Source organism: Oncorhynchus gorbuscha, linkage group LG02 (genome assembly GCF_021184085.1).
Source record: "Oncorhynchus gorbuscha isolate QuinsamMale2020 ecotype Even-year linkage group LG02, OgorEven_v1.0, whole genome shotgun sequence".
NCBI classification, from domain to species: domain Eukaryota; kingdom Metazoa; phylum Chordata; class Actinopteri; order Salmoniformes; family Salmonidae; genus Oncorhynchus; species Oncorhynchus gorbuscha.
The window spans coordinates 111541212-111567918 of NC_060174.1; the positions used below are offsets into that span (position 1 = coordinate 111541212).

The 26707-nt window shown below is 45.5% G+C and overlaps 1 protein-coding gene across 1 annotated transcript in view; it reads left to right on the forward strand.

Annotated features, from left to right (window-relative positions):
- The first annotated feature begins 2999 nt into the window (after positions 1-2999).
- Positions 3000-26707, forward strand: part of LOC124015704 (dihydrolipoyllysine-residue acetyltransferase component of pyruvate dehydrogenase complex, mitochondrial-like) — a 38626-nt gene continuing 14918 nt past the window's right edge. Inside the window, exons 1-8 of the mRNA XM_046331116.1 lie at positions 3000-3473; positions 18381-18482; positions 19635-19759; positions 20620-20761; positions 21026-21152; positions 22429-22604; positions 23335-23476; positions 23582-23652. Coding sequence (XP_046187072.1) covers positions 3210-3473; positions 18381-18482; positions 19635-19759; positions 20620-20761; positions 21026-21152; positions 22429-22604; positions 23335-23476; positions 23582-23652 — 1149 coding nt within the window. The 5' untranslated portion in view covers positions 3000-3209. The remainder of the gene's footprint in view (positions 3474-18380; positions 18483-19634; positions 19760-20619; positions 20762-21025; positions 21153-22428; positions 22605-23334; positions 23477-23581; positions 23653-26707) is intronic.

The following is a 26707-nucleotide window of genomic DNA, read 5'->3' on the forward strand; positions in this document are numbered from 1 at the left end:
TGCAGTAGATGATATAGAGTACAGTATATATGTATACATATGAGATGAATAATGTAGGGTATGTAAACATATTAGGTAGCATTGTTTAAAGTGGCTAGTGATACATTTACATCAATTTCCATCAATTCCCATTATTAAAGTGGCTGGAGTTGAGTCAGTGTCAGTGTGTTGGCAGCAGCCACTCAATGTTAGTGGTGGCTGTTTAACAGTCTGATGGCCTTGAGATGGAAGCTGTTTTTCAGTCTCTCGGTCCCAGCTTTGATGCACCTGTACTGACCTCGCCTTCTGGATGATAGCGGGGTGAACAGGCAGTGACTCGGGTGGTTGTTGTCCTTGATGATCATTATGGCCTTCCTGTGACATCGGGTGGTGTAGGTGTCCTGGAGGGCAGGTAGTTTGCCCCCGGTGATGCGTTGTGCAGACCTCACTACCCTCTGGAGAGCCTTACGGTTGTGGGCGGAGCAGTTGCCGTACCAGGCGGTGATACAGCCCGACAGGATGCTCTCGATTGTGCATCTGTAGAAGTTTGTGAGTGCTTTTGGTGACAAGCCAAATTTCTTCAGCCTCCTGAGGTTGAAGAGGCGCTGCTGCACCTTCTTCACGATGCTGTCTGTGTGGGTGGACCTATTCAGTTTGTCTGTGATGTGTACGCCGAGGAACTTAACTTACTACCCTCTCCACTACTGTTCCATCGATGTGGATAGGGGGGTGTTTGTGTTTGTGAACAGAGCGACCGGACCAGCTTGCTTAGGGGACTCTTCTCCAGGTTCATCTCTCTGTAGGTGATGGCTTTGTTATGGAAGGTTTGGGAATTGCTGCCTTTTAGGTGGTTGTAGAATTTAACAGCTCTTTTTGATCATTAGTGGGTATCGGCCTAATTCTGCTCTGCATTATTTGGTGTTTTACGTTGGACACAGAGAATATTTTTGCAGAATTCTGCATCAGAGTCTCAATTTGGTGTTTGTCCCATTTAGTGAAATCTTGATTGGTGAATGGAACCCAGACCTCACAACCATGAAGGGCAAAAACTGATTCAAGTATTATTATTTTTGTTGATGGCATAGAAGGCTCTTCTTGCCTTGTCTCTCTGCAGTCGTTGGTAACGTTTTGTACTATTAACTATAGTCGCTACTGCATATGGAACATACAAATCTACTAATGGAGGGGATGTTATGCAGAACCATTTCAGTTGCTTGTACTAATAGTCATGGTGGCATTTCTCTTGCCACTAAGTCGATTTCCTCCAGTGCCTGACTTGTCTTTTCCTCCATGGTTCTGTGTAACTACCGCGCTACAGTGCCATTCCTGTTCATGCATAAACATTTTAAAGGGTAATTCTACCCCAATGCAGGCGCTGAACACAATTGCTTGTTTAACTCCCTCTGACTCGGGATCCCTGCTTTATTAAGGCACTTGTTTCCCATTGTCCCCTTTGCTTACAATAATGACAGAATGTATATCGGTCAGAAGACATTGTTCTAACATTCTCCACAGATATATATATCTCTATATACTTATAAATATATTATCAGTTGTGTAATTAAGTGGACCACAATAACCAAAGACAATCAATGCTGTCTTGGAGCTCAATAACCAGAGACAACGGTTGCCTTAGGGTGTTTTCACATATTAACAACTGATCTCAGTCCTCTTTAAAGTGAACTAAGAACCAAACAAGAAAAATTAATCTGTTCTCGTTGTATTTACACTGCCCTTGCCTTTGAATGAGGACTTAACTATTTTGCCAGTTCACTTCACCTATTTTGTGGTCCGAGTCCTCTTTTGCATTCACATTGCTATGTTTGGAAAAAGATCTTGATTCCTTTCTAACATTCACTCAATGAACTCTGGGTTTTTACAAAGTGCAGGACAAGCCATTCCATCAGAATGTGTTATCGGACAGCTAGTTATACCTACTTACATTGTGAAAGGTAATAGATTGCATTTTGTTTTAAGATGAGACATAATTGTTATCAAAAGATACGAATAACATGTAAATATTATTATTACCAGAATAATAACTACAGATTAAATAATGGAGTATTTGAACATTGTAGAGCCAATGGTGTGTGTTCACATTGCCCTAAAAAGGGAACCGGTTCAACTGTGAAAATACCCCTCGACCACAATAAACCAAAATACAGCCATTCACGTTCGTCAACGTTCATTCATATTCAAACCAAAATCCAGATTGGGTCTATTCCAGTAACCGGTTATAGTATCATTATTCTTAACTCATACCGCCCGGTATTTTGAGAAGGGAAAGCCAATTTGTAGATCTCTTACGACGGGAAACCCCCACCACCCATTAGACACAGACATCTCTCAAAGGGATTTAGAAAAAGTGTCCCTTACCTCTTAGTTTGGGCCAGGAGAAGTTGTCTGGTACCCAGCGGGCAATATGTTAAGCGGAAACATTAAATAGTGGTCCTAGCTGTTAAAAGCTAACCGTGTCGTGAAATCCATGCAAAAACAAGTTCAGTATTCATCACTAACGAAGATGGGTTGTTGTTTTTTTAATCAAAAACAACAAACCGAGTGTTTCCAGCAGACAGTGTTCAGCTGCACACAGTTGTAAACTTTACGGCACAAGTCTCAAAGAAATCTAAGAAACTGGACATTATTGTGGCTGCAGCAGAAACTTTTTTTGGGGACTTAAGAATTTTACATCTAAAGACCTGCAAGCGGTACTGGCGCCGGAAGACCCACCCTCCCAGGTTTCCCTTGAGCCTTTGTTGGGATCAGATCTTTTTTTTTTTTACTAAAGTTGTCTGATTTAGTTTATTTATCTTTTGGTAGTTTGGTAGTGGTTTTGTTATTTTATTCCATATTTAGGAATCCTGTTTTCATCCCGCACAGTAGGTGGCAGAATGAGCATGAAGTTGTGTGATCACCAATGTACCAGAGCAGCAGAAGAGCTGTGTTGCGACTTTATTTTACGACAGTGGAGTCCTCAACGTTTCCAGCTCCTTTACGGTTTTCTTTTTAGAATCTTCTGCCCAATGCCACTGTAACATGTCCGGAAGGACAGCCGTAAAGCGTTGTGGTTAAGGAGGTCATTGGAAAGTGAGCTGTTTGCTAGCTACCTGGGCCGGTTCGGGGGGACAGAAAGACGCTTTATTGCTACCATTGGTATCAGACATTCTGTTACCTGAGTAGCTCAAACTGAATCTAAAAGCTGGTTCAGCGACTAAACTTATAAAGGCGAAATGCTCCGTCTGGTCCTGCGGCTGAGGCCGTCTGCAGGGTTGCCTCGGTCCCGCGGTGCCCAACCTGAGCTTGCCCTGAGCTCTCGTCCCGTTCGGGGACCCTGTCATCTGAGGCGCTACCACGGCTCTGTCCGGTCCAGGGCTGTTTGCAGTGGAGGTCGTTTCAACACGGTGGTCTTCGCCAGCAGAGCCCTGCTACAGCCCCCCCAGCCCGCCATGGGAGCCCGGACACAGCGCTTCTACAGCCTACCACCGCACCAGAGGGTATGTTGACTTAACTAGCTAGCTGTGTCCCTGGTAGTAGGGGGAACTAACCAACTAGCTAGCTGTGTCCCTGGTAGTAGGGGGAACTAACCAACTAGCTAACTGTGTCCCTGGTAGTAGGGGGAACTAACCAACTAGCTAGCTGTGTCCCTGGTAGTAGGGGGAACTAACCAACTAGCTAACTGTGTCCCTGGTAGTAGGGGGAACTAACCAACTAGCTAGCTGTGTCCCTGGTAGTAGGGGGAACTAACCAACTAGCTAGCTGTGTCCCTGGTAGTAGGGGGAACTAACCAACTAACTAACTGTGTCCCTGGTAGTAGGGGGAACTAACCAACTAACTAACTGTGTCCCTGGTAGTAGGGGGAACTAACCAACTAACTAACTGTGTCCCTGGTAGTAGGGGGAACTAACCAACTAGCTAGCTGTGTCCCTGGTAGTAGGGGGAACTTACCAACTAGCTAGCTGTGTCCCTGGTAGTAGGGGGAACTTACCAACTAGCTAGCTGTGTCCCTGGTAGTAGGGGGAACTAACCAACTAGCTAACTGTGTCCCTGGTAGTAGGGGGAACTAACCAACTAACTAACTGTGTCCCTGGTAGTAGGGGGAACTAACCAACTAACTAACTGTGTCCCTGGTAGTAGGGGGAACTAACCAACTAACTAACTGTGTCCCTGGTAGTAGGGGGAACTAACCAACTAACTAACTGTGTCCCTGGTAGTAGGGGGAACTAACCAACTAACTAACTGTGTCCCTGGTAGTAGGGGGAACTAACCAACTAACTAACTGTGTCCCTGGTAGTAGGGGGAACTAACCAACTAACTAACTGTGTCCCTGGTAGTAGGGGGAACTAACCAACTAGCTAGCTGTGTCCCTGGTAGTAGGGGGAACTTACCAACTAGCTAGCTGTGTCCCTGGTAGTAGGGGGAACTTACCAACTAGCTAGCTGTGTCCCTGGTAGTAGGGGGAACTTACCAACTAGCTAGCTGTGTCCCTGGTAGTAGGGGGAACTAACCAACTAGCTAGCTGTGTCCCTGGTAGTAGGGGGAACTAACCAACTAGCTAACTGTGTCCCTGGTAGTAGGGGGAACTAACCAACTAGCTAACTGTGTCCCTGGTAGTAGGGGGAACTAACCAACTAGCTAGCTGTGTCCCTGGTAGTAGCGGGAATTTACCAACTAGCGGTGTCCTAGGTAATTGCGGGAGCTAACCAACATACTAACTAGCGGTGTCCATAGTAGTAACAGTAGTAGCCAGTAGATCCGACCTGCTTGCTTACAGCTGCACTAAGGTCAGGCAGCATTCCTGTGTATATTAGGACATATCATCCTGACCAACCTGCCCTCCAAATACACCTCCGCTGTCTTCAACCAGGATCTCAGCGATCACTGCCTCATTGCCTGCATCCATAATGGGTCTGCGGTCAAACGACCACCCCTCATCACTGTCAAACGCTCCCTAAAACACTTCTGCGAGCAGGCCTTTCTAATCAACCTGGCCGGGGTATCCTGGAAGGATATTGACCTCATTCCGTCAGTAGAAGATGCCTGGTTATTCTTTAAAAGTGCTTTCCTCGCCATCTTAAATAAGCATGCCCCATTCAAAAATTGTAGAGCTAAGAACAGATATAGCCCTTGGTTCACTCCAGACCTGACTGCCCTCGACCAGCACAAAAACATCCTGTGGCGTACTGCATTAGCATCGAATAGCCCCCACAATATGCAACTTTTCAGGGAGATTAGGAACCGATATACATACAGACAGTCAGGAAAGCAAAGGCTAGCTTTTTCAAACAAAGTTACACCCTGTAGCACAAACTCCCAAAATGTCTGGGCACTGTAAAGTCCATGGAGAATAAGAGCACCTCCCATCTGCCCACTGCACTGAGGCTAGAAAACACTGTCACCACTGATAAATCCACAATAATTGAGAATTTCAATAAGCATTTTTCTATGGCTGGTCATGCTTTCCACCTGGCTACCCCAACCAACAGCCCTGCACCCCCCACAACAACAAAATATGTGTGGAGATGTGCAGCGGCATCTCATGCTGTACCTAGTTCCCACCTCAAGCAAAACCGCGCACCCTGGGCAGGATGTTGCAGTGAGAGGGATGGATGGCACTCATCCCTTTTAACTGGGAGAGAAGAAAATCATCATTTTGGACTCTATCTACTGATTAGTGTGTGTGAGATAACGTGTATGTGTGTTAGGATTTCCGTTACGAAAATATGGCGCCATTTGACCAGCAGCATTTTAATTTACCAGACATTGAAATGTACCTGATTTAGGGTGTCCACCCACAGGGCTGAGAATGACAGAACTAATGTATAGATTACGGTATTTAATGATGTGTGTCCTTACCACACACTTTGAAGATGTTAGAATAATTGTCCACATTTACTTTCCCTCAGCCAACAAGACCGGTAATGAACCACAAAATCACTATGCATCTGCGGCGCATCAGTTTCAAGTTGGGGAAGAACATTTTCACCATAAAAATGCACCTTTATAATAAAGCTTTCCATTAATCATTACGTTGGCAGACTTATGTAATATGCTACTGTTCTTAACACGATGATTAGATTAAGGCTCTGCCCGAATTTAAAAAATAAAATAAATAAATCAATGAAAGATTGGTCAACCATAAATTAGAGTAGGGCTCTCCCTGAAAAAAATGAATGCATCTTAGTCGACTGCAAGTCATCTGTTCTTTCAACCAATCGATTGGTATTTTTCCATATATGGACACACCCTATGTGTTTTAATCAAATCAACTATATGCAGTGAGCTTGTCAGATGTTTTAATTAAGCTTAAGGTTTGATATAATAAGAAAAATGCTCCCACTCCTGCTGGGATTCGCAATTTCTGCCATTCCTCTCCTGAAGTTGCCAGTAATAGGCAACATGAGTAGTCGGCAACATTTCACATGTGGAATGCCAATTTTTCTTGCCATTTCTAACGACTGTTACGGACTACAAAGGGAAACCCAGACGTGAGCTGCCCAGTAATGCGAGCCTACCAGAGGAGCTAAATGCCTTTTTATGCTCGCTTCGAGGCAAGCAACACTGAAGCATGTATGAGAGCACCAGCTGTTCCGGATTACCTTGTGTTCACGCTCACATCATCTACGGTGAGCGTGAAGACCTTTTTCAACAGATCAACAGTCACAAATCCGCGGGGCCAGACAGATTACCAGGACATGTACTCAAAACGTGCACGGACCAACTGGCAAGTGTTTATTGATATTTTCAACCTCTCCCTGACAGTCTGTAAAACCTACATCTTTCAAACAGACCACCATAGTCCATGTGCCCAATAAAGCGAATGTAACCTGCCTAAATGGTTACGGCCCCAAACAACATATTCTCAGTATAAACTATTCCTGCAACAACTCTTTGCCTATGACAAAACCCAGGTATCACTCGAATGTAGTCAACCTGTTATCTACCCAGACTGCTCTCCTCCAGGTATAACTCTACTGTAACCCTGTTACCTACCCAGACTGCTCTCCTCCAGGTATAACTCTACTGTAGTCAACCTGTTACCTACCCAGACTGCTCTCCTCCAGGTATAACTCTACTGTAGTCAACCTGTTACCTACCCAGACTGCTCTCCTCCAGGTATAACTCTACTGTCGTCAACCTGTTACCTACCCAGACTGCTCTCCTCCAGGTATAACTCTACTGTCGTCAACCTGTTACCTACCCAGACTGCTCTCCTCCAGGTATAACTCTACTGTCGTCAACCTGTTACCTACCCAGACTGCTCTCCTCCAGGTATAACTCTACTGTCGTCAACCTGTTACCTACCCAGACTGCTCTCCTCCAGGTATAACTCTACTGTAACCCTGTTACCTACCCAGACTGCTCTCCTCCAGGTATAACTCTACTGTAACCCTGTTACCTACCCAGACTGCTCTCCTCCAGGTATAACTCTACTGTAACCCTGTTACCTACCCAGACTGCTCTCCTCCAGGTATAACTCTACTGTAACCCTGTTACCTACCCAGACTGCTCTCCTCCAGGTATAACTCTACTGTCGTCAACCTGTTACCTACCCAGACTGCTCTCCTCCAGGTATAACTCTACTGTAACCCTGTTACCTACCCAGACTGCTCTCCTCCAGGTATAACTCTACTGTAGTCAACCTGTTATCTACCCAGACTGCTCTCCTCCAGGTATAACTCTACTGTCGTCAACCTGTTACCTACCCAGACTGCTCTCCTCCAGGTATAACTCTACTGTCGTCAACCTGTTACCTACCCAGACTGCTCTCCTCCAGGTATAACTCTACTGTCGTCAACCTGTTACCTACCCAGACTGCTCTCCTCCAGGTATAACTCTACTGTCGTCAACCTGTTACCTACCCAGACTGCTCTCCTCCAGGTATAACTCTACTGTAACCCTGTTACCTACCCAGACTGCTCTCCTCCAGGTATAACTCTACTGTAACCCTGTTACCTACCCAGACTGCTCTCCTCCAGGTATAACTCTACTGTAACCCTGTTACCTACCCAGACTGCTCTCCTCCAGGTATAACTCTACTGTAACCCTGTTACCTACCCAGACTGCTCTCCTCCAGGTATAACTCTACTGTAACCCTGTTACCTACCCAGACTGCTCTCCTCCAGGTATAACTCTACTGTAACCCTGTTACCTACCCAGACTGCTCTCCTCCAGGTATAACTCTACTGTCGTCAACCTGTTACCTACGCAGACTGCTCTCCTCCAGGTATAACTCTACTGTAGTCAACCTGTTACCTACCCAGACTGCTCTCCTCCAGGTATAACTCTACTGTAACCCTGTTACCTACCCAGACTGCTCTCCTCCAGGAATAACTCTACTGTAGTCAACCTGTTACCTACCCAGACTGCTCTCCTCCAGGTATAACTCTACTATAACCCTGTTACCTACCCAGACTGCTCTCCTCCAGATATAACTCTACTGTCGTCAACCTGTTACCTACCCAGACTGCTCTCCTCCAGGTATAACTCTACTGTCGTCAACCTGTTACCTACCCAGACTGCTCTCCTCCAGGTATAACTCTACTGTAACCCTGTTACCTACCCAGACTGCTCTCCTCCAGGTATAACTCTACTGTAACCCTGTTACCTACCCAGACTGCTCTCCTCCAGGTATAACTCTACTGTAGTCAACCTGTTACCTACCCAGACTGCTCTCCTCCAGGTATAACTCTACTGTCGTCAACCTGTTACCTACGCAGACTGCTCTCCTCCAGGTATAACTCTACTGTAGTCAACCTGTTACCTACCCAGACTGCTCTCCTCCAGGTATAACTCTACTGTAACCCTGTTACCTACCCAGACTGCTCTCCTCCAGGAATAACTCTACTGTAGTCAACCTGTTACCTACCCAGACTGCTCTCCTCCAGGTATAACTCTACTATAACCCTGTTACCTACCCAGACTGCTCTCCTCCAGATATAACTCTACTGTCGTCAACCTGTTACCTACCCAGACTGCTCTCCTCCAGGTATAACTCTACTGTCGTCAACCTGTTACCTACCCAGACTGCTCTCCTCCAGGTATAACTCTACTGTAACCCTGTTACCTACCCAGACTGCTCTCCTCCAGGTATAACTCTACTGTAACCCTGTTACCTACCCAGACTGCTCTCCTCCAGGTATAACTCTACTGTAGTCAACCTGTTACCTACCCAGACTGCTCTCCTCCAGGTATAACTCTACTGTAGTCAACCTGTTACCGACCCAGCCTGCTCTCCTCCAGGTATAACTCTACTGTAGTCAACCTGTTCCCTACCCAGACTGCTCTCCTCCAGGTATAACTCTACTGTAACCCTGTTACCTACCCAGACTGCTCTCCTCCAGGTATAACTCTACTGTAGTCAACCTATTACCTACCCAGACTACTCTCCTCCGGGTATAACTGTACTGTAACCCTGTTACCTACCCAGACTGCTCTCCTCCAGGTATAACTCTACTGTAACCCTGTTACCTACCCAGACTGCTCTCCTCCAGGTATAACTCTACTGTAACCCTGTTACCTACCCAGACTGCTCTCCTCCAGGTATAACTCTACTGTAACCCTGTTACCTACCCAGACTGCTCTCCTCCAGGTATAACTCTACTGTAGTCAACCTGTTACCTACCCAGACTGCTCTCCTCCAGGTATAACTCTACTGTAGTCAACCTGTTACCTACCCAGACTGCTCTCCTCCAGGTATAACTCTACTGTAGTCAACCTGTTACCTACCCAGACTGCTCTCCTCCAGGTATAACTCTACTGTAGTCAACCTGTTCCCTACCCAGACTGCTCTCCTCCAGGTATAACTCTACTGTAACCCTGTTACCTACCCAGACTGCTCTCCTCCAGGTATAACTCTACTGTAGTCAACCTATTACCTACCCAGACTACTCTCCTCCGGGTATAACTGTACTGTAACCCTGTTACCTACCCAGACTGCTCTCCTCCAGGTATAACTCTACTGTAACCCTGTTACCTACCCAGACTGCTCTCCTCCAGGTATAACTCTACTGTAACCCTGTTACCTACCCAGACTGCTCTCCTCCAGGTATAACTCTACTGTAACCCTGTTACCTACCCAGACTGCTCTCCTCCAGGTATAACTCTACTGTAGTCAACCTGTTACCTACCCAGACTGCTCTCCTCCAGGTATAACTCTACTGTAGTCAACCTGTTACCTACCCAGACTGCTCTCCTCCAGGTATAACTCTACTGTAGTCAACCTGTTACCTACCCAGACTGCTCTCCTCCAGGTATAACTCTACTGTAGTCAACCTGTTACCTGCCCGTTCTGCTGTCTCCCAATTTGATTGTTATTATAATAATATATTTCACATTGCTAGAGCATGTACATTTAAATGGGCAGCTTTATACAGTGTAGAAACATTTATCAAGTTACATTGTGTTAGTACCTGGCGTGCGCAACAAACACTCGGCTTTGGTGCCATATGTCAAAGTATTGTTGGCAAACGGAATGCGCTACTCAATCCAACAATATTTTTGGTTTAAGGCTTCTTGACTTTACCTTGAAGACATACAAATACAATAGTCTTTCTTCAACCAATAATTTGTTTCAGTGTCATTGTCTACAAGTCATGGACATGCGCTCCATGACAGACCCGTAGCACTCATGTTGGTAGCCATGAAGTGCTTTGAAAGGCTGGTCATGGCTCACATCAACACCATAATGCCGTAAACCCTAGATCCACTCCCGTTCTCATACCGCCCCAACAGATCCAAAGATGACGCAGTCTCAATCGCACTCCACACTGCCATTTACCGTCTGTACTAAAGGAACACCTATGTGAGAATGCTGTTCATTGACGACAGCTCAGTGTTCAACACCATAGTGCCCTCAAAGCTCATCACTAAGCTAAGGACCCTGGGGCTAAACACCTCCCTCTGCAACTGGATCCTGGACTTCCTGACGTGCCTCCCGCAGGTGATAAGGGTAGTCATCAACACCACTGCCACGCTGATCCTCAACACTGGGGCTCCCCAGGGGTATGTGCTCAGTCCCCTCCTATACTCCCTGTTCACCCACGACTGCGTGGCCAAGCACGACTCCAACACTACAACAGTGGGAGTCTTGTTTTCAGATTAGCCTTGTTAAAATCCCCAGCTACAATGAATGCAGCCTCCGGAAAAATGGATTCCAGTTTGCAAAGAGTCAAATAAAGTTTGTTCAGAGCCATCGATGTGTCTGCTTGGGGGGGGAATATATACGGCTGTGATTATAATCGAAGAGGATTCCCTTGGAAGATAATGCGGTCGACATTTGATTGTGAGGAATTCTAAATCAGGCGAACAGAAGGATTTGAGTTCCTGTATGTTTCTTTCATCACACCATGTCTCGTTAGCCATAAGGCATATGCCCCCGCCCCTCTTCTTACCAGAAAGATGTTTGTTTCTGTCGGCGCGATGCGTGGAGAAACCCGCTGGCTCCAGTGAGCCATGTTTCCGTGAAGCAAAGAACGTTACAGTCTCTGATGTCCCTCTGGAATGCTACCCTTGCTCGGATTTCATCAACCTTGTTGTCAATAGACTGGACATTGGCGAGAAGAATGCTAGGGAGTGGTGCACGATGTGCCCGTCTCCGGAGTCTGACCAGAAGACTGCTCCGTTTCTCCCTTTTACGAAGTCGTTTTTTTGGGTCGCCGGCTGGGATCCATTCAGTTGTCCTGGGTGAAAGGCAGTACACAGGATCCGCTTCGCAAAAGTCATATTCTTGGTCGTACTGATGGTGAGTTGACGCTGCTCTTATGTTCAGTAGTTCTTCTCGACTGTATGTAATGAAACCTAAGATGACCTGGGGTACTAATGTAAGAAATAACACGTAAAAAAAACAAAAAACTGCATAGTTTCCTAGGAACGCGAAGCGAGGCGGCCATCTCTGTCGGCGCCGGAAGTACTAAATTTTATCAGCATATCGATTGCGCAACCAGGGCTGGAAAAACCTTGGATCACTGATATTCTAACTTGCGCGACGCCTTCCTTTCGGAAAAGCTGACCACGACTCCATTTTGTTGATCCCTGCCTACAGACAGAAACGAAAACAAGAAGCTCCCGCGCTGAGGTCTGTTCAATGCTGGTCCGACCAATCTGATTCCACACTCCAAGACTGCTTCCATCACGTGGACTGGGATATGTTTCGTATTGCGTCAGACAACAACATTGACGAATACGCTGATTCGGTGAGCGAGTTCATTAGAACGTGCGTTGAAGATGTCGTTCCCATAGCAACGATTAAAACATTCCCAAACCAGAAACCGTGGATTGATGGCAACATTCGCATGAAGCTGAAAGCCCGAACCACTGCTTTTAATCAGGGCAAGGTGACCGGAAACATGACCGAATACAAACAGTGTAACTATTCCCTCCGCAAGGCAATCAAACAAGCTAAGCATCAGTATAGAGACAAAGTAGAATCTCAATTCAACGGCTCAGACACGAGGTATGTGGCAGGGTCTACAGTCAATCACGGATTACAAAAAGAAAACCAGCCCAGTCACGGACCAGGATGTCTTGCTCCCAGGCAGACTAAATAACTTTTTTGCCCGCTTTGAGGACAATACAGTGCCACTGACACGGCCCGCAACTAAAACATGCGGACTCTCCTTCACTGCAGCCGACGTGAGGAAAACATTTAAACGTGTCAACCCTCGCAAGGCTGCAGGCCCAGACGGCATCCCCAGACGCGCCCTCAGAGCATGCGCAGACCAGCTGGCTGGTGAGTTTACGGACATATTCAATCAATCCCTCTCCCAGTCTGTTGTTCCCACATGCTTCAAGAGGGCCACCATTGTTCCTGTTCCCAAGAAAGCTAAGGTAACTGAGCTAAACGACTACCGCCCCGTAGCACTCACTTCCGTCATCATGAAGTGCTTTGAGAGACTAGTCAAGGACCATATCACCTCCACCCTACCTGACACCCAAGACCCACTACAATTTGCTAACCGCCCAAATAGGTCCACAGACGATGCAATCTCAACCACACTGCACACTGCCCTAACCCATCTGGACAAGAGGAATACCTACGTGAGAATGCTGTTCATCGACTACAGCTCGGCATTTAACACCATAGTACCCTCCAAGCTCGTCATCAAGCTCGAGACCCCGGGTCTCGACCCCGCCCTGTGCAACTGGGTACTGGACTTCCTGACAGGCCGCCCCCAGGTGGTGAGGGTAGGCAACATTTCCACTCCGCTGATCCTCAACACTAGGGCCCCACAAGGGTGCGTTCTGAGCCCTCTCCTGTACTCCCTGTTCACCCACGACTGCGTGGCCATGCACGTCTCCAACTCAATCATCAAGTTTGCGGACGACACAACAGTGGTAGGCTTGATTACCAACAACGACGAGACTGCCTACAGGGAGGAGGTGAGGGCCCTCGGAGTGTGGTGTCAGGAAAATAACCTCACACTCAACAAAACTAAGGAGATGATTGTGGACTTCAGGAAACAGCAGAGGGAACACCCCCTATCCACATTGATGGGACAGTAGTGGAGAGGGTAGTAAGTTTTAAGTTCCTCGGCGTACACATCACAGACAAACTGAATTGGTCCACCCACACAGACAGCATCGTGAAGAAGGCGCAGCAGCGCCTCTTCAACCTCAGGAGGCTGAAGAAATTCGGCTTGTCACCAAAAGCACTCACAAACTTCTACAGATGCACAATCGAGAGCATCCTGTCGGGCTGTATCACCGCCTGGTACGGCAACTGCTCCGCCCACAACCGTAAGGCTCTCCAGAGGGTAGTGAGGTCTGCACAACTCATCACCGGGGGCAAACTACCTGCCCTCCAGGACACCTACACCACCCGATGTCACAGGAAGGCCATAATGATCATCAAGGACAACAACCACCCGAGCCACTGCCTGTTCACCCCGCTATCATCCAGAAGGCGAGGTCAGTACAGGTGCATCAAAGCTGGGACCGAGAGACTGAAAAACAGCTTCTATCTCAAGGCCATCAGACTGTTAAACAGCCACCACTAACATTGAGTGGCTGCTGCCAACACACTGACTCAACTCCAGCTACTTTAATAATGGGAATTGATGGGAAATGATGTAAAATATATCACTAGCCACTTTAAACAATGCTACCTAATATAATGTTTACATACCCTACATTATTCATCTATTATGCATATGTATATACTGTACTCTATACCATCTACTGCATCTTTATGTAATACATGTATCACTAGCCACTTTAACTATGCCACTTTGTTTACATACTCATCTCATATGTATATACTGCACTCAATACCATCTACTGGTATGCCGCTCTGTACCATCACTCACTCATATATCTTTATGTACATATTCTTTATCCCCTTACACTTGTGTCTATAAGGTAGTAGTTTTGGAATTGTTAGCTAGATTACTTGTTGGTTATTACTGCATTGTCGGAACTAGAAGCACAAGCATTTCGCTACACTCGCATTAACATCTGCTAACCATGTGTATGTGACAAATCAATGTGATTTGATTTGGTAGGCCTGATCACCGACAACGATGAGACTGACCTCCTCCCTATAGGCTGAGACGACAACAACCTCTCCCTCAGTGTGATTTAAGATAAAGGAGCTGATCGTCTCCCTGGACCTCCTCAATGTCCACCTCTTGAACATCAGACTCTGAGGCCTCATCTTCACTGTCACTTTCCAACTTTGTTGAGGATGGCTCATTGTCAGGCTCAAAAAGACTCATTTTCCTGGATGGCCACCAATTTTTCAACCCAAACAAGGACCAGTTGTGCTCGGAGTTGGCTGATGTTGGTGGGATTAGAAGGGTGATGGAGGCGATGAATGAGCCTCAGATCCACAAAGTCCCTTCCACCAGGTGGCTGATGAGACATGTTGGCACGAGTGCCATATTGCATCTCCATCCCAAAGCCCTTGCTTGGAAGTGTACTTTGCCAGACTGCCAAGAACCGTGCCCTCATCCAGGCCAAGGTGGCGAGACACTGTAGTGATGACACCATAGGCCTTGTTGATCTCTGCACCAGACAGGATGCTCTTGCCAGCATACTTGGGGTCCAACATGTATGGGCTTCATGCTTTTTGATGTATTTCAGAACTGCAGTTTCCTGGCCTGGGCAGTATGGATTTGTTCTCTTACATCTGCAAGCAGGGTCTGAACATCAGACAGGATGGCATTGTCTCCCTCAATCCGTGCAATGGCTTGTGCTATTGGTTTCAGGCTGCTTACCACTCTCTCCCAAAATACATCCTCCAGGAGGATCCTCTTGATGGGGCTGTCCATATCGGCAGACTGTGATATGGCCCTTTCTTGGAGAGACTCCAAGACTCCATGTCAAACATGATGACAACACCACCCCTACAGGTGTTTTTGGGAAGCTTCAATGTGATGCTCTTGTTCTTCTCATTTTGCTTGGTAATGTAGATTGCTGCAAAAACTTGATGACCCTTCACATACCTAACCATTTCCTTGGCTCTCTTGTAGACTGTATCCATTGTTTTCAGTGCCATGTCCTTGAGAAGATTTAGAAGGCCAGCATCCCGGAGTCGCCTCCTCACTGTTGTCATTGAGACGGGTATTATTTAATGAAGCTGCCAGTTGAAGACTTGTGAGGCGTGTCTAGTTTGTGAAACAAACACTAATGTACTTCTCCTCTTGCTCAGTTGTGCACCGGGCCTCCCACTCCTCTTTGTATTTTGGTTAGGGCCAGTTTGCGCTGTTCTGTGAAGGGAGTAGTACACAGTGGTGTACGAGATCTTTAGTTCCTTGGCAATTTCACAGATGGAATAGCCATCATTTCTCAGAACAAGCATTGACAAGTTTCAGAAGAAAGGTCTTTGTTTCTGGCCATTTTGAGCCCGTAATCGAACCCACAAATGCTGATGCTCCAGATACTCAACTAGTCTAAAGAAGGCCATTTTTTTTTATTGCTTCTTTAATCAGTACGACAGTTTTCAGCTGTGCTAACATAATTGCAAAAGGGTTTTCTAAGGATCTTTTTTTTCTTATTTCACCTTTATTTAACCACGTAGGCTAGAAAGCAATCCAAACGTTTGTATGTTTATCGATAGCATAGCATAACATCATGTACACTTAGCATCAGGAAGCTTGGTCACGAAAATCAGAAAAGCAATCAAATTACTCGTTTACCTTTGATGACAACGCAGCCGTATATTCCAAATAATATCCATAATGTCCACAGAAACATGTCAAACATTTTTTATAATCAATCCTCATGTTGTTTTTAAAATATATATTCGATAATATATCAACCGAGTGTGTAGGTTTTTCAATAACAGCAGGAGGAACGATGGCGGCTTAACTCAGTTGCGCAAAAACTCACTCTTGAGAGCCCCAACCTATCCACTTATGCAATGTGATCCTTCACGCTAATTTTTCAAAAATATAAGCCTGAAACTATGTCTAAAGACTGTTGACACCTTAGGGAAGCCGTAGAAAAAGGAATCTGGTTGATATCCCTTTAAATGGAGGATAGGCTTGCATAGGAACAGAGGTTTCAAAATAAGAGGCACTTCCTGATTGGATTTTCCTCAGGCTTTCGCCTGTAATATCAGTTCTGTTATACTCACAGACAATATTTTTACAGTTTTGGAAACTTTAGAGTTTTCTATCCTGATCTGACAATTATATCCATATTCTAGTTTCTGGGGCTTAGAAATAGGCAGTTTCAAATGGGTATGTTTTTTAGCCAAAAATGAAAATACTGCCCCTCTACACGCAAAAGGTTAACAATGTCTACACTGTATTTCTGATAAATGTTATGTTATAATAATGGACAAAAAATTTGCTTTTCTTTAAAAAACAGGGACATTTCTAAGTGACCCAAAACTTTTTCAACGTGTGTGTACAGTTGAAGTTGGAAGTTTACATCCACTTAGGTTGGAGTCATTCAAACTTTTTTTCAACGCCTCCACAAATGTCCCGTTAATAAACTATAGTTTTGGCAAGTCGGTTAGGACATCTACTTTGTGCATGACACAAGTAATTTTTCCAACAATTGTTTAGACAGATTATTTAACTTATTCACTGTATCATAATTCTCGTGGGTCGGAAGATTACATACACCCTAAGTTGACTGTGATCCTCCTCAGGAAGGAGACTCATTCTGTCTCCTAGAGATGCAAATCAATCCAAGAACAACAGCAAAGAACCTTGTGAAGATGCTGGAGGAAACAGGTACAAAAATAGCACTGTTTGGCCATAATGACCATTGTCATGTTTGGAGGAACAAAGGGGGAGGCTTGCAAGCCGAAGAACACCATCCCAACCATGAAGCACGGGGGTGTCAGCATCATGTTGTGGGGGTGCTTTGCTGCAGGTTGGACTGGTCCACTTCACAAAATGGATGACATCATGAGGGAGGAAAATTATGTGGAACCATTGAATGACCCCAAGCATACTCCCAAAGTTGTGGCAAAATATGGCTTAAGTACAACAAAGTCAAGGTGTTGGAGTGGCCATCACAAAGCTCTGACCTCAACCCTATAGAGCAGAAGTGAAAAAGCATGTGTGAGCAAGGAGGCCTACACCAGCTCTGTCAGGAGGACTTTTACTATGATTAAATGTCAGGGAATTGTGAAAAACTGAGTTTAAATGTATTTAAATTTTTTAATTTGACCTTTATTTTACTAGGCAAGTCAGTTAAGAACAAATTTTTATTTTCAATGACAGCCTAGGAACAGTGGGTCAACTGCCTGTTCAGGGGCAGAACGACAGATTTGTACCTTGTCAGCTCGGGGATTCGAACTTGCAACCTTTCGTTTACTAGTCCAACACTCTAACCACTAGGCTACCCTGCCGCCCCTCCACTCTAACCACTAGGCTACCCTGCCGCCCCTCCACTCTAACCACTAGGCTACCCTGCCGCCCCTCCACTCTAACCACTAGGCTACCCTGCCGCCCCTCCACTAACCACTAGGCTACCCTGCCGCCTAACCACTAGGCTACCCTGCCGCCCCTCCACTCTAACCACTAGGCTACCCTGCCGCCCCTCCACTCTAACCACTAGGCTACCCTGCCGCCCCTCCACTCTAACCACTAGGCTACCCTGCCGCCCCTCCACTCTAACCACTAGGCTACCCTGCCGCCCCTCCACTCTAACCACTAGGCTACCCTGCCGCCCCTCCACTCTAACCACTAGGCTACCCTGCCGCCCCCGGCTAAGGTAAACTTCCGACTTCAACTGTATATAAATAAGGGATGTAGACAATTACTTTGATGGAAGGAAGCTACAATCTATCTGCAATGTTAATGCTGATCTACCCCTAAATAAAACATAATACTAATTACATAACACATATGGAGTCATGTAGTAGCCACCCTTTGAGCAGCTATCAAGCTATCAAAGCCTTTGATAGCTTTGCACACATTGATCGTGTGTGTGTGTGTGTGTGGCAGGTGGAGCTTCCTGCTCTGTCCCCCACCATGCAGACTGGAACCATCGCTCGCTGGGAGAAAAAGGAGGGAGACAAGATCAACGAGGGAGACCTGATAGCAGAGGTGACTAGTACACACACAGAGAGACCTGATCAGTTCCGATACTAACCCTGACCTAATTACTGAGGTGATAATCAGTGACGTAGTGGCAACAAAATAAGTGGGTAAACGCTGATTGCCGTTCCATTTATTAAAGTTACTCACACTACACTTTCAATGCATTTTCCCGCTAAAATAAAGGTGTTTAAACACTTCTAACTACCTAACCCTTCCATTTCCTGTTTAGATACTAAGGCAGCTTTATAATAGTTGATTGAATCAGAAGAAAGTTCCTTATTCACTTGGTGACCTGGAAGTTTTTGACTTAAAGCAAGAAGAAGATTGTTTGAATTTGTCGAATGAATGGAAGGACGCTGCGTCAATCCTTATCTACCCCCTCCTTCAAAAGATGCACAGGAGTGGCCTTGGCTGCCGGTTATTGCGGGAGTGGCCTTGGCTGCCGGTTATTGCGGGAGTGGCCTTGGCTGCCGGTTATTGCGGGAGTGGCCTTGGCTGCCGGTTATTGCGGGAGTGGCCTTGGCTGCCGGTTATTGCGGGAGTGGCCTTGTGAAAAGATAAACATCATACCTGGTTTGAAAGTTTTAAATAATTTTGGGAATTTCTCTGAGGTTTGAATGTCACAATCATAATAATATTAAATATATTGAAATGTTACTTTATTCATGCTTTATATTTCATTGTTTTATATTTTCTCTCTTCATCTTCTCTCTCTTCCTCTTCTTTCTTCTCCTCTCCATCTTCTCTCTTTCTTCCACGTCTCTCTCTTCCCTTCTTTGAACTCTGTTGTTTTGAACTTGTGTTCCTCAGTTTCATACGTGATGAACACAGACCTGGCTAACTGTGTGTGTGTGTGTTAGGTGGAGACTGACAAGGCCACGGTGGGGTTTGAGCTGTTGGACTGTTACCTGGCTAACTGTGTGTGTGTGTTAGGTGGAGACTGACAAGGCCACGGTGGGGTTTGAGCTGTTGGAAGACTGTTACCTGGCTAACTGTGTGTGTGTGTTAGGTGGAGACTGACAAGGCCACGTGGGGTTTGAGCTGTTGGAAGACTGTTACCTGGCTAACTGTGTGTGTGTGTTAGGTGGAGACTGACAAGGCCACGGTGGGGTTTGAGCTGTTGGACTGTTACCTGGCTAACTATGTGGTGTGTGTTAGGTGGAGACTGACAAGGCCACGGTGGGGTTTGAGCTGTTGGAAGACTGTTACCTGGCCAAGATCCTGGTACCTGAAGGAACTAGAGACGTCACCGTGGGAGCAGTCATCTGCATCACCGTCGACAGGTACATCTGTGATCGTTTGATTTGTACTTTGACCCCTTTTTCTCCCCAATTTTGTGATATTGAATTGATAGTTAGTCTTGTCCCATCGCTGCAACTCCCGTACGGACTCGGGAGAGGCGGAGGTCGAGAGCCATGCGTCCTCAGAAACACAACCCTGCCAAGCAGCACAGCTTCTTATCACACTGCTCGCTTAACCCGGAAGCTAGCCGCACCAATCTGAAACACCATTAAGCTGGCGATCAGTCAGCTTGCAGGCGCCCGGACCGCGATAAGGAGTCGCTAGAGCGCGATGGGACAAGAAAATCCCGGCCGACCAAACCCCCCTCCCCAATTGTGCGTCACTTCATGGGTCTCCCGGTCACTGCCGACTGTAACACAGCCTGGGATCGAACCCGGGTCTGTAGTGACTCCTGAAGCACTGGGATGCAGTGTGTATTCTAACCTGTGCGTGTGTCTTTTGACCTGTGCGTGTGTCTTTTGACCTGTGCGTGTGTCTTTTGACCTGTGCGTGTGTCTTTTGACCTGTGCGTGTGTCTTCTGACCTGTGCGTGTGTCTTCTGACCTGTGCGTGTGTCTTCTGACCTGTGCGTGTGTCTTCTGACCTGTGCGTGTGTCTTCTGACCTGTGCGTGTGTCTTCTGACCTGTGCGTGTGTCTTCTGACCTGTGCGTGTGTCTTCTGACCTGTGCGTGTGTCTTCTGACCTGTGCGTGTGTCTTCTGACCTGTGCGTGTGTCTTCTGACCTGTGCGTGTGTCTTCTGACCTGTGCGTGTGTCTTCTGACCTGTGCGTGTGTCTTCTGACCTGTGCGTGTGTCTTCTGACCTGTGCGTGTGTCTTTTGACCTGTGCGTGTGTCTTCAGTGCTGATCTGATCCCGGCCTTTAAGGACCTGACATTGGAGAAGCTTGCTGCTAGCTCCGCCTCTTCTGCAGCTGTCCCTCCCCCTGTAGCAGCCCCGCCTCCTGCTCCCTCCCCTGGAAGCTCCCTACCCACTCACATGAAGGTAGGACACACACACCATACATGTTGCTGGACTAAACACTTTCACTGGAGATTCTCTGTGAAGATGCATTATATTTAACCAGAAACCCTCCCAACCTGTCTGTCTGTCTGTCTGTCTGTCTGTCTGTCTGTCTGTCTGTCTGTCTGTCTGTCTGTCTGTCTGTCTGTCTGTCTGTCTGTCTGTCTGTCTGTCTGTCTGCCTGCCTGCCTGTCTCTCTGTCTGTCTCTGCCTGCCTGCCTGTCTGTCTACTCATCTGTGTGTTAGGTGTGTCTGCCAGCCCTGTCTCCTACTATGACCATGGGGACAGTGCAGCGCTGGGAGAAGAAGGTTGGAGAGAAACTCAGTGAAGGAGATCTACTGGCAGAGATAGAGACCGACAAGGCTACCATTGGTCAGTACACACCACCCACGGGGTATACACACCACCCACGGGGTATACACACCACCCACGGGGTATACACACCACCCACGGGGTATACACACCACGCACGGGGTTTACACACCACGCACACCACCCACGGGGTATACACACCACGCACACCACCCACGGGGTATACGCGCACCACCCACGGGGTATACGCGCACCACCCACGGGGTATACGCGCACCACCCACGGGGTATACGCGCACCACCCACGGGGTATACGCGCACCACCCACGGGGTATACGCGCACCACCCACGGGGTATACGCGCACCACCCACGGGGTATACGCGCACCACCCACGGGGTATACGCGCACCACCCACGGGGTATACGCGCACCACCCACGGGGTATACGCGCACCACCCACGGGGTATACACGCCACACCATAGTGATGCCTGGATTGACTCAGAACTCACAGTCCCATTTGGTTATATACGTGGGGTTTTAGGGTCCTGAAATAATGTGTGGATTTTTGGTTGGTTGAATAAAGAGTGAACATAAAAACTGCCAGAACCACAGTCTGTTTGGGAAGATTAGGTGAAGTACACAAATTCCACAGTCACAAGACAGGGAATTCAAAATGGCACGTGAAGTGAACTGCAGGCTACTGTAATTGGGGCGGCAGGGTAGCCTAGTGGTTAGAGCGTTGAACTAGTAACTTAAAGGTTGCAAGATCGAATCCCCGAGCTGACAAGGTACAAATCTGTCGTTCTGCCCCTGAACAGGCAGTTAACCCACTGTTCCTAGGCCGTCATTGAAAATATAGGATTTGTTCTTAACTGACTTGCCTGGTTAAATCAAATTTAAAATTTAAAAAAGAAACATGTAGTTTTCTAATTTTAACAGCTTTTAATTTCTAGAAACATGTCAAACTGATTTCATTTGAAAATGTTCTGTTTTTTTGTTTATGCATTTTCTCCCCGGTCCCTAAGCAGAGAGGAGAGAACTAGATGTCAATTACATTGAAGCAATCATCGATTTTATGACATTGGTGTACAAGGATTTATTTAGTCTTGTAGGGCAGTAATGACCGAGAAGCTGCATGTATCTAATTATAAACAAGTTGACAAAGTAATAGCCTAGCCTACCAAAACATTGGAAATGGTTTGATTGTCACTATCACAGAGTCAGGCGGTTGTCGATGGGTTATTAGCTATTGCGGGCAGATGTGGATAAGCAAAACAGCTGACCCACGCAGCACTACCACACTGTACACATTGATGTTAGTCGTGTGTGTGTGCAGGGTTTGAGGTGCAGGAGGAGGGTTACCTGGCGAAGATCATGGTGTCTGAGGGAACGCGTGACGTTCCTCTGGGCGCTCCTCTCTGCATCATCGTGGAGAAGGAGAGTGACATCGCTGCCTTCAGTGACTACGTAGAGACAGCAGGGGCTGATGTCTCCACCCCACCCCCCGCCCCGGTAACACACACAACATTCTGATGGCTTGTACTATAACTTGTTAGCTAGCATTGTTAGAGATCTTGTACTATAACTTGTTAGCTAGCATTGTTAGAGATCTTGTATTATAACTTGTTAGCTAGCATTGTTAGAGATCTTGTACTATAACTTGTTAGCTAGCATTGTTAGAGATCTTGTATTATAACTTGTTAGCTAGCATTGTTAGAGATCTTGTACTATAACTTGTTAGCTAGCATTGTTAGAGATCTTGTATTATAACTTGTTAGCTAGCATTGTTAGAGATCTTGTATTATAACTTGTTAGCTAGCATTGTTAGAGATCTTGTACTATAACTTGTTAGCTAGCATTGTTAGAGATCTTGTACTATAACTTGTTAGCTAGCATTGTTAGAGATCTTGTATTATAACTTGTTAGCTAGCATTGTTAGAGATCTTGTACTATAACTTGTTAGCTAGCATTGTTAGAGATCTTGTATTATAACTTGTTAGCTAGCATTGTTAGAGATCTTGTACTATAACTTGTTAGCTAGCATTGTTAGAGATCTTGTATTATAACTTGTTAGCTAGCATTGTTAGAGATCTTGTACTATAACTTGTTAGCTAGCATTGTTAGAGATATTGTACTATAACTTGTTAGCTAATTAGACATTTTCTAGATGGTTATCTGACAGACTGGAGAATACCTGTAAGTCAACTCATAGATACAACAACATTGTGTGTGTGTGTGCTAGGTTGCAGCCCCAACTCATGCAGCGCCCCTCCCTAGCCCAGCCCCCGTTGCCCCAGCAACCCCCAGGAAAGGGCGTGTTTTCGTCAGCCCGCTCGCCAAAACGCTCGCTGCTGAGAAGGGCATTGACCTGGCCCAGGTCAGCGGTGAGTTTACACACACACACACACACACACACACACACACACACACACACACACACACACACACACACACCTTCTCTCTGACGCGTGTCTGGGTTTGTTTTTCAGGCTCTGGTCCTGATGGTAGAGTCACCAGGAAAGACATTGAGACCTTTGTTCCTCCCAAGGCTGTCCCTGCTGTAAGTCACCACATACACACTTTACTGTGTTTTTCCTAGATGGGTTTTAATGCTGAGTATTGATGATGATGATTATTAATGCTTAGTATTGATGATGATGATTATTATTAATGCTTAGTATTGATGATGATGATTATTAATGCTTAGTATTGATGATGATGATTAATGCTGAGTATTGATGATGATGATTATTAATGCTTAGTATTGATGATGATGATTATTATTAATGCTTAGTATTGATGATGATGATTATTAATGCTTAGTATTGATGATGATGATGATTATTAATGCTGAGTATTGATGATGATGATTATTAATGCTTAGTATTGATGATGATGATTATTATTAATGCTTAGTATTGATGATGATGATTATTAATGCTTAGTATTGATGATGATGATTATTAATGCTGAGTATTGATGATGATGATTATTAATGCTTAGTATTGATGATGATGATTATTATTAATGCTGAGTATTGATGATGATGATTATTAATGCTTAGTATTGATGATGATGATTATTATTAATGCTTAGTATTGATGATGATGATTATTAATGCTTAGTATTGATGATGATGATGATTATTAACGCTGAGTATTGATGATGATGATGATTATTAATGCTGAGTATTGATGATGATGATTATTAATGCTTAGTATTGATGATGATTATTAATGCTGAGTATTGATGATGATGATGATGATGATTATTAATGCTTAGTATTGATGATGATGATTATTATTAAAAATGCTGAATACAACAGGTGTAGTAGACCTTACAGTGAAATGCTGAATACAACAGGTGTACTAGACCTTACAGTGAAATGCTGAATACAACAGGTGTAGTAGACCTTACAGTGAAATGCTGAATACAACAGGTGTAGTAGACCTCACAGTGAAATGCTGAATACAACAGGTGTAGTAGACCTTACAGTGAAATGCTGAATACAACAGGTGTAGTAGACCTTACAGTGAAATGCTGAATACAACAGGTGTAGTAGACCTCACAGTGAAATGCTGAATACAACAGGTGTACTAGACCTTACAGTGAAATGCTGAATACAACAGGTGTAGTAGACCTCACAGTGAAATGCTGAATACAACAGGTGTAGTAGACCTCACAGTGAAATGCTGAATACAACAGGTGTAGTAGACCTCACAGTGAAATGCTGAATACAACAGGTGTAGTAGACCTTACAGTGAAATGCTGAATACAACAGGTGTAGTAGACCTTACAGTGAAATGCTGAATACAACAGGTGTAGTAGACCTCACAGTGAAATGCTGAATACAACAGGTGTAGTAGACCTCACAGTGAAATGCTGAATACAACAGGTGTAGTAGACCTCACAGTGAAATGCTGAATACAACAGGTGTAGTAGACCTCACAGTGAAATGCTGAATACAACAGGTGTAGTAGACCTTACAGTGAAATGCTGAATACAACAGGTGTAGTAGACCTTATAGTGAAATGCTGAATACAACAGGTGTAGTAGACCTTACAGTGAAATGCTGAATACAACCGGTGTAGTAGACCTCACAGTGAAATGCTGAATACAACAGGTGTAGTAGACCTCACAGCGAAATGCTTACTTACGAGCCCCTAACCAATAATGCAGTTAAGGGAAAAAAAGAAAACATTTAAATAACAAATAATTAAATAGTAACAATAAAATGTCAGTAACGAGGCTATATACAGGGGGGTACCAGTGCAGAGTAGGCACTGTCATGCCCTCTTCACGACTGTCTTGGTGTGCTTGGACCATGTCAGTTTGTTGGTGATGTGGACACCAAGGAACTCAACCTGCTCCACAACAGCCCTGTCGATGAGAATGGGGGCGTGCTCGGTCCTCCTTTTCCTGTAGTCCACAATCATCTCCTTTGTCTTGATCACGTTGAGGGAGAGGTTGATGTCCTTGCACCAAATGACAAGGTCTCTGACCTCCTCCCTATAGGCTGTCTTGTCGTTGTCGGTTATCAGGCCTTCCACTGTTGTGTCGTCGGCAAACTTAGTGACTGTGTTGGAGTCGTGCTGGAGGCGGCCCGCCAGGAAGTCTAGGATCCAGTTGCAGAGGGAGATGTTTTGTCCCAGGGTCCTTAACTTAGTGATGAGCTTTGAGGGCACTATGATATGAGCGCTGAGCTGTAGTCAATGAATAGCATTCTCACATAGGTGTTCCTTTTGTCCAGGTGAGAAAGGGCAGTGTGGAGTACAATTGAGATTGCGTCGTCTGTGGATCTGTTGGGGCGGTATGCGAATTGGAGTGGGTCTAGGGTTTCTGGGATGATGGTGTTTGTGTGAGCCATGACCAGCCTTTCAAAGCACTTCATGACCTCAGACGTGAGTGCTACGGGTCTGTAGTAATTTAGGCAGGTTACCTTGGTGTTCTTGGGCACAGGGACTATGGTGATCTGCTATGGTGGTATTCCAGACTGTCAGGGACCAGTTGAAAATGTCAGTGAAGACACTTGCCAGTTTATTTTTATTTATTTTTTATTTTACCTTTATTTAACCAGGCAAGTCAGTTAACCTCTTGCTCCTACCTGACACGCAGGCGTCCCAACTAGACATCTGGAAATGCAAATGCGCTACGCTAAATGCTAATAGCACTCGTTAAAACTCAAACGTTCATTAAAATACACATGCAGGGTATTGAATTAAAGCTACACTCGTCGTGAATCCAGGCAACGAGTCAGATTTTTAAAATGCTTTTCGGCGAAAGCATGAGAAGCTATTATCTGATAGCATGTAACACTCCAAAAGACCCGCAGGGGACGTAAACAAAATAATTAGCATAGTCGGCGCTACACAAAACGCACAAATAAAATATAAAACATTCATTACCTTTGACCATCTTCTTTGTTGGCACTCCTAGATGTTCCATAAACATCACTATTGGGTCTTTTTTTCCGATTAAATCGGTCCATATATAGCCTAGATATCGATCTATGAAGACTGTGTGATCAACTAAAAAAATAGCGTTTTATAACGTAACGTCATTTTTTTTTTATTAAAAAAGTCGACGATAAACTTTCACAAAACGCTTCGAAATAC